At 51.7% G+C, this 7660-nt stretch overlaps 1 protein-coding gene and 1 long non-coding RNA gene across 2 annotated transcripts; one reads left to right on the top strand and one right to left on the bottom strand.

The window, feature by feature from the left end:
* The first annotated feature begins 4235 nt into the window (after nucleotides 1–4235).
* On the top strand, nucleotides 4236–5594 carry LOC101754698 (U-box domain-containing protein 27). The gene has a single exon (XM_004961887.4). The coding sequence runs from the start codon at nucleotides 4236–4238 to the stop codon at nucleotides 5592–5594; it is 1359 nt and encodes a 452-aa protein (XP_004961944.1).
* Nucleotides 5595–6079: 485 nt separating this feature from the next.
* LOC111256815 lies at nucleotides 6080–7287 on the bottom strand. Its single transcript, XR_002677093.1, has 2 exons — nucleotides 6864–7287; nucleotides 6080–6746 (listed from the first exon to the last, which is right to left on the bottom strand). It is a non-coding gene; the product is annotated as an uncharacterized LOC111256815 (long non-coding RNA).
* Between the last annotated feature and the right edge of the window lie 373 nt (nucleotides 7288–7660).

Genomic DNA, 7660 nt, shown 5'->3' with positions numbered 1-7660 from the left:
GACTCACTGCAAGGGCAGTACTGAGAAGCCTTGTCGCCTTTCAGAGTGGCGTTCGAGCCTATGTGGCCCTACGAGACATACTCATACTCCCTCATCACTGGAAAAAAATCATTCAACAAATTCCATGATAGATTAACAACTATATGAAATAATGTTACGAATCTATTTATTAACCATATTTGATAAGAATTGGCTTACACAACTGTCGATGCGAAATCTGGCCGATAAGTAAATATTTATAGTTTTGTTGTGCGTTAGATCGGATATAACCTAGCACACAATGACACAGATGTATACTGGTTCGGGCAACGCGCCCTACACCCAGTTCGGGTCAGGCGGTCGACTTTATTCTTGAGCCTAGGTGCTCAAAGTTTGCAGTGGGGGTACAGACGAGAGGAGGATGAGAGGGGGTGCTTGAGTCCTGACCTTGTTCTCATCTCAGTGGAGGAGAGTGGCAGGAGTTCAGACACGCGCTAAGTGTGTGAGAGTGTGGAAGTGTAAGAGTGTGTGTGTGAACGTTTGTCTCCTCTAGAGGTGGAGGGTCCGTCCCGTTTTATAGTATAAGAGAACGGCCTTACAGGTCGGCAAGGATAAGAGAGCGAGTGTACAGGCACTACCTGATCTTATCGAAGTCCTCGTCGCCAGGTACGGTATGGCCTCCATCCTCGGTCCTTGTTCTCCACGTTAGGCCACTCTGTCGGAGAAAGTAGGTTTACGGCGGCACTGTACAGGCGTGTGCAGGGCATGGCACGGTACGGTTCTGCGTACGGCCGGCTGACTCGGGTGCTTCCTCGTTATCTATCCCACCTGCTCCCTGGACCCACCTGAGCGGGCGTCCCCGGTCGGCTGTCCCAGTCAACCCCAACTGAGTCGGTCGGGGAGGGGGGGAGCAGTACGAGTGGTACGGCTATCCCCGGTCGGGAGTACCCAGTCGGGAGAACTCAGTCGGGGTCGGACTGTGACCCCACCCCCGACTGATTCCTTCTGGTCAGGGCACCAACCAGGCTTTCCGGGTTGAAGGGGCTGGCTGGTGGCCAGATCGTGGTCTCGGCCTGGCTTCGCGTAGCTGGGCTCGCCTAGGTACGCGTTGTTGCGGCGCCCTTCGTTGGGCCAAGTGTCGCGGGAAGCCAGTTCCGTTGGGGATCCTGGGTTATGGACCCATCAACAATTCTTATCATTGTTACTCCCCATTTAGAGTTCGATTTTCCTTCTAACATAGACGTCGATGCCTGCAACATGCTCTCTACGATTTTAGACATATGCGGTTCGATTTCTCTCAACACTAGTTCTGTCCTTAGATTTGTTTTAAGCCGAATCTCTCTAACTTTGATCAAATCTAAAATATGTTAATTTTCATAATACCAAATAAATATATTGTCACTATATATTTAGTTGGATTTAATGAAACTAATTTGCTGTTATACATATTGGTACTTTCTTCTATAGATTTGGTCAAAATTGATCAAATTTGATTTGGAACAAAGTTAAACTAACCAGTGATTCGATCAAATGGAGTACTACCCTATCACAATCATCTGTGCTACTCTCAGGGGCATCCACAGTGTAATCATTGTTATCCTATAACACCAGTAGACTTGAAGAAATATTTGTAACACCAAATTTCATGATGATCTCATATATTAAAGAAAATTATTGTTCGGTGATATCGATAGCTAAAATTTCGATCTCCACCTTGCTATGCCAAGGATAATTATGGTTGGAACCAGTAAATTCCGGATTCTAACCTAAGGGATGTTTGGATACCTCAGGCTAAAGTTTAGCACATGTCACATCGGATGTTTGGATGCTAATTAGGAGTATTAAACATAGGCTAATTACAAAACTAATTGCACAGATGGAGTCTAATTTGCGAGACGAATCTATTAAGCCTAATTAGTCCATGATTTGACAATGTAGTGCTACAGTAACCATTTGCTAATGATGGATTAATTAGGCTTAATAGATTCGTCTCGCGAAATAGCATAGGGGTTCTGCAATTAGTTTTATAATTAGCTCATGTTTAGTCCTCCTAATTAGCATCCGAACATCCGATGTGACACTGCTAAAGTTTAGCACCTAGTATCCAAACACCCCTTTAGTCACTCTGACTCTAAAGCTCGCCAAAGATCTCATGAAAGAAGAAAAAACACATGCTGTAGCACATATAGGACCTCTTTGATGGAGCTGATCTAGCTGGCTTTGGCTTAGGGGGTGTTTGATACTCCGTGCTAAACTTTAGCATCTGTCACATCGGATGCTTGATACTAATTAGAAGTATTAAATATAGTCTAATTACAAAACTAATTGCATAGATGGAGTCTAATTTGCGAGATGAATCTATTAAGCCTAATTAGTCCATGATTTGACAATGTGGTGATACAGTAACCATTTGCTAATGATGAATTAATTAGCTTTAATAGATTCGTCTCGCGAATTAGACTCCACCTGTACAATTAGTTTTCTAATTAGCTCATATTTAATCCTCCTAATTAGCATCCGAACATTCGATGTGACCTGCTAAAGTAGCACCCTCTTAATCTATCGAGGTACTCGCGAGCATGTGCGCGTGTACAACTTATGCTAAAAGGTGGTTCCATAGTTGTTTGAACTACTAGCAGTTTTCAACCGACTAATAGACGAATTATGAGTAGGATGTGCTTTTAACAATTAGCAGGTCTATTAGCAAAGTATGCTTAGATTGCTACATGCTAATTTTAGCTGGTAGCTATGGACACAGGACACTAACAAAATCTTATGGACCTAAACAGGATCTAACATTGCTGGCCAGTAGCCACATCCTGTGCTGGAGCAAAGCAGCCGCGTTTCAGCACACCCCAAGCCAAGCCAAGCATCTGTTCTTTTCCCCGTTCCTTATCCGTCTTGACTCCACTTTTCTCTCCGTGACGCTAACCTCCGTCAAAAGGCGGATTCCCCAGATCCTCAATTTCGCAGGCCAAAACAAAGGTATCCAAGCCATAACATCGCCCCCAAATGGCCGATTAACCTCGTGAGCCAGTTTTAGATCCTCTCGCGCCCCGTTGACGTCCATCGATCTCCATCCCTTTTCTCTCAACGCGGACTGCAGGAGCCAAAAGGAAGGATCGCGATTCTTCCCGAGCGCCAAGCCTGGGGCTGCCTCGCCGTCGCCGGCGGGGAGGCGAGGCCGGGTGAGGGCTGAGAGAGGATATGTGCCCGCGCGCCTTTGTCTCGCTTTCGCTCGTTTCGTCGCCCTGGCCAATCATGCCGGCTTTGCGGGATTCGTCGGCGTGGTGCTTTCGGGAAAGAAGTGGCCACATTTCCAGCGTTCTTGTGGCCTGCCGCCCCAGTGTCAAAATCACGGATTCTTGTGGTGATTTGAGTTCAGATAGTCGGGATGAAAAGGATGCTGCTTGCAAAGTGTGGTTTAGCTTTGGTTCATGGCTTTTGCATGCATGCATCTCCCGATCGCAAAGTACGTGTTAGAGGGAAACGTGGCTCTTTTGTGGTGTTTTTCTGTGACAACTAATGTTTTCCTATGAATGTTTCTCCCTGTAGTTTCTACCTTGGTATCTTGATCTCTCTCACCCTTTATAAAAAGATCTTTTTCCCCTTCTAAAGTAGATTCTTATCTTTAGGAAAAGCTTGACCGGCCTTTCCGTTGGTCCCATAAAATGCTTTCCAGGAAACCAAATGTACGAAGATTATTTGATATACATTTTTTGGTGGGGTTAGTTTTTGTTGATTTGGTGCTAGTTGGGTGTAGGTGCGAGTCGTACATGAAAATCTTGTGAAAGTCCTATTTTTTCAAGTAATTGTTGGCTTTTATGTGTAAAGACATGTCTTTAGCACATCCAAATTTCCGTGACATGCTCCCACAACTAAACCATCAAATTAGGCGCATGGACTTTCGAGCTGTTCTCCGAAACAATTTGCATTTTCCAACCGAAATTCATACGCAGAAAATCCAAAAATCCAACCGGAACAGGACGGGGGAGTAGGACCCACACGCAGAAAAAAGATCTGGAGTATACTGGCATCTTCGTCCCCACCCACCTTGCATCCTCCGGCGCTTGTCCTTGATGGCACGAGCCCGGGGGCCATCCTTCCAAAAGAAAACGTCAACACCACCACCACCCACGCCACTTGACTTTGACCGTTGACTCGCCGACGTCACTCCCACCATTCTTAAAGGCGCGCCACTCTCTCTCTCACCTCCCCCGTCCCACCCAACAGCTCTCATCGCTCGCTCGCTCGCCATGGACGCAGCCGTCGCCGGGCAGCAGTCGAGGCGTCGGATCCGGCCGCCTGAGCCGCTCGTGATGGCCGCGGCGCCGCCCACGCCGGCCGCGTTCCGTTGCCCGATCTCGCTGGAGGTGATGCGGTCGCCGGTCAGCCTCCCCACCGGCGCCACGTACGACCGCGCCTCCATACAGCGGTGGCTCGATTCCGGCCACCGCACCTGCCCCGCCACGCGGCTGCCGCTAGCGTCGACGGACCTGGTCCCGAACCTGCTCCTGCGCCGTCTCATCCACCTGCACGCGGCCACGCTACCGCCTTCGCCGTCGCCCGAGCAGGTGCTGTCGCAGCTCGCGGCCGCGGACGGGGAGCCCGCGGCCGCGGAGAAGGCTGTGCGCTCGCTCGCGGCCAAGATCGCGCCGGAGAAAGGGAAGCGGGCGTCCGTCGCGTCCGCTGTCGCCGCGGACCTCGATTCCGCGGTGCCGGCGCTCCTCTCCTTCGCGAAGGGCGGGGCGGGCGCCGACGCGCGCGTGGACGCCGTGAGGATCCTGGCTACCGTGGCCCCGGAGCTGGTCGCTTATCTCACGGGGGATGGAAAGGAGAAGCCTGGGAGGGTCAGTATGGCGGTGGAGGCTCTGGCCGCAGTCTTGTCCGCGGACGGAGTTGCGGAAGAGGCTAAGGATGCCGTCGTCGTTACTCTCGTCGCCGAGGACCTGGGCCGCATCGCGACGACGCTGCTCGGCGCGGGCTCGAACGGCGCCGCGGTCCTGGAGGCGATCCTGACGTTGCCCGCGGCGGACGCCGACGCCAAGACCGCCATCGCCGACAGGCCGGAGCTGTTCCCGGACCTCGTGCGGATCCTGAGGGACGCCGCGTCGCCGGCGGCCATCCGGTGCATGGCCGCGGCGGTGCAGGTCCGCGGGCGCCCGGCACGCGCGTCGATGGTGCGGGCCGGGGCCATCCCCGCGCTGGCGCTTGCCGTGGCGGCCGCGCCCACGGCCGCCGCGGAGTCCGCGCTGCGGCTACTGGCGGAGGCCGCCCGCTGCGGCGACGGCAAGGCGGCCATCGCGGCAGACGCGGCCGAGGTGGCGGCCGCCGTGATGGGGCGGATGATCCGCGTCGGGCCGGCGGGGAGGGAGGCCGCCGTGGTGGCGCTGTGGCTGTCCTGCTGCGCGGGCGGCGGGGAGCGGAGGATGCGGGAGGCGGTGGCGTCCGCGCCCGAGGCCGTGGGGAAGCTGCTGGTGGTGATGCAGGGGGACTGCGCCCCGACCACCTCGCGGATGGCCGGCGAGCTGCTGCGGGCGGTGCGGCTGGAGCAGGAGCGCAAGGGCATGGCCGCCTCCTACGACAGCCGCACCATCCATGTCATGCCGTACTGATCGACGCGGCGGGAACGCACCGCCCCGCGCCTAGCTCGCAGCAGCTGTAACGCAGTCGTAGTGGTGTATGTAATGTAGGGTATCGGGAATTGGATCATCTGCTTTGCAAATATGCTGCTCGAATCGGATGAGAAAAATCGTTGTAGAAACTCAAATAAGAACGAGAATTTCGTCGCACAGGCAGGCGTGCCGAATTCTGGCACCGATCTGGCTGGTTGGGGACGAAGGCACAAAAGTCAAAGCGAAGACAGAATGGGAGTAGCGTTATTTTGCTCATGGGATTCCGATTTGTGCTGGTGTTGGAGCAGAATGCTACCTTTTTGTCCCCTTCTTGCGATTAAGATGCTTTTTTCTGGAGCATGTTTGTGATCCAATCGATCGCACTCAGACGCACACGGGTCGAGTCGCCTACCGGTGTCATCTCTGCTCATCGACATGAGACGACGGTCTCAGTCAAGCAAATATATCTCGTTCCAAGATTCGGCTAGTGACAGGCGCGGCTTTACCGCGCCCTCTTTGGAGAGCCTGTTTAATTTGTATGTCATAGTTGAGTACCGAGTACATTTTATCTGCCTGGAGCGTGTTTCATTACCTGCATAATAGGCCACAGAATGTTCTTATGAGTTATGCAGATAGTATGACGCAAGATGGAATATCAATATCTTGGTAGTTGGACAGGGGATAGTGTCTACCATGCCAACACGGCTGTGCACAAAGTGTAGTACATGCAATTCAAGCTGAACATTGATGGTATTTAAACTTCGCTGCCAGAGGGGAAAAAAAACTGTTTTGGTGTAATACTACGGCATGTCAAACAAAAGGGCTATGTTTTTGTTAGTAGACAAATCAGTGATTTCAGATGCTGACTTCTCAAATTCAGAGATAGAAGTTTAGAGCTTGAGATATGTTAAAGATAATATATTTAGTTTACACTGGGTTCCATAATGAGTTGCTAAATTTCAGATGTTATATACATGCTATATCAAATTCTGCAAGAGTAATTCACATGTACTACTAAGATGCAGTATTTAAATCAAATAATACATCATGAACAGAGACAACGAATGGTTAATACCAAATTTAAAGAGGTTACAATTGTTATCGTAAGGCTTCTTTATGCTCAAGTAATTTCTGAAGGAGGCACATCTGTTCCTAATACCAACAAAAAAAAATCCTACATCAGCAGCACATAAATTGAAGTGTCCAAGCAAATAACATTACGGTACATCTCGAAGCATATGGGATCAAATGGGATTGAAACTCGCTCACCTTGGCACCTGGCAGCATTTCGACAAGCAGTTGTAGTGCCTGCCACTCTGCCTCTTGTCCATCGGTGGCCGTCAGGTTCAGCATTGCGTGATATTTTTGGCTGCACGCTGCAGCAGGTAATGCCTCGCGCTCACAAATGCAGCAATCAGCGAGCTGATGATCCAGACAACGCGAAGCTTGAGCCCTCCATTGGGAATCGGGAGTGGACTCTGTCAGCGGTTTGACGAGACTGGTGAAGCGCCGAGCGTGACGCAGCAGCTTTCCACTTGAGGAACGGGCCGTCGTCCATGGCTCCATGCTGAGTTCGCCCGTGTGGTGTGCGAAGCTCTTTGTGGAGGCGACGCAGCGGCCGCGGTGGAGGAGAGGATCTGGCCGCCGTCCGAGTGCGTGGATGGACCGGGCGATGCCGCCGAGCGGGACGCGCCAGCTGCGCGAGCGCGCCGCGCCCGCGGCTGGCGCCTGACGGGGATGACAAATTGACAAATCGTTAACGGTTTCTGTGGTCACCAGATCCTCAGCTCTCTCAATCGACCGATCAGGATCATCCCCTGTTTCGTGAGCTCACTGCTTCTGTTCTTTCTTTTTCTTGCTGAACTGAGCTCCGTGGCCCCTTTGGCCCTTGTTGCCCTTTCTTCAAAACAAGTCTCCGGGTCAACTTAAAAAAATTCCCTTTCATGGTATAAAAACTCTGCAAGCTGCAGCAGCCAACGTGGACTTCCATGGGAAGAGGTCGCTCGCAACGTTGAATGTGCTAGGTAAAGGACAAACCCGGCCGAAAGGAGTTGTTACCCGGTGGA

This window comes from Setaria italica, chromosome III, assembly GCF_000263155.2.
Source record: "Setaria italica strain Yugu1 chromosome III, Setaria_italica_v2.0, whole genome shotgun sequence".
NCBI lineage: Eukaryota > Viridiplantae > Streptophyta > Magnoliopsida > Poales > Poaceae > Setaria > Setaria italica.
The sequence above is the reverse complement of the archived record's forward strand: the minus strand, read 5'-3'. Positions and strand labels throughout refer to the sequence as shown.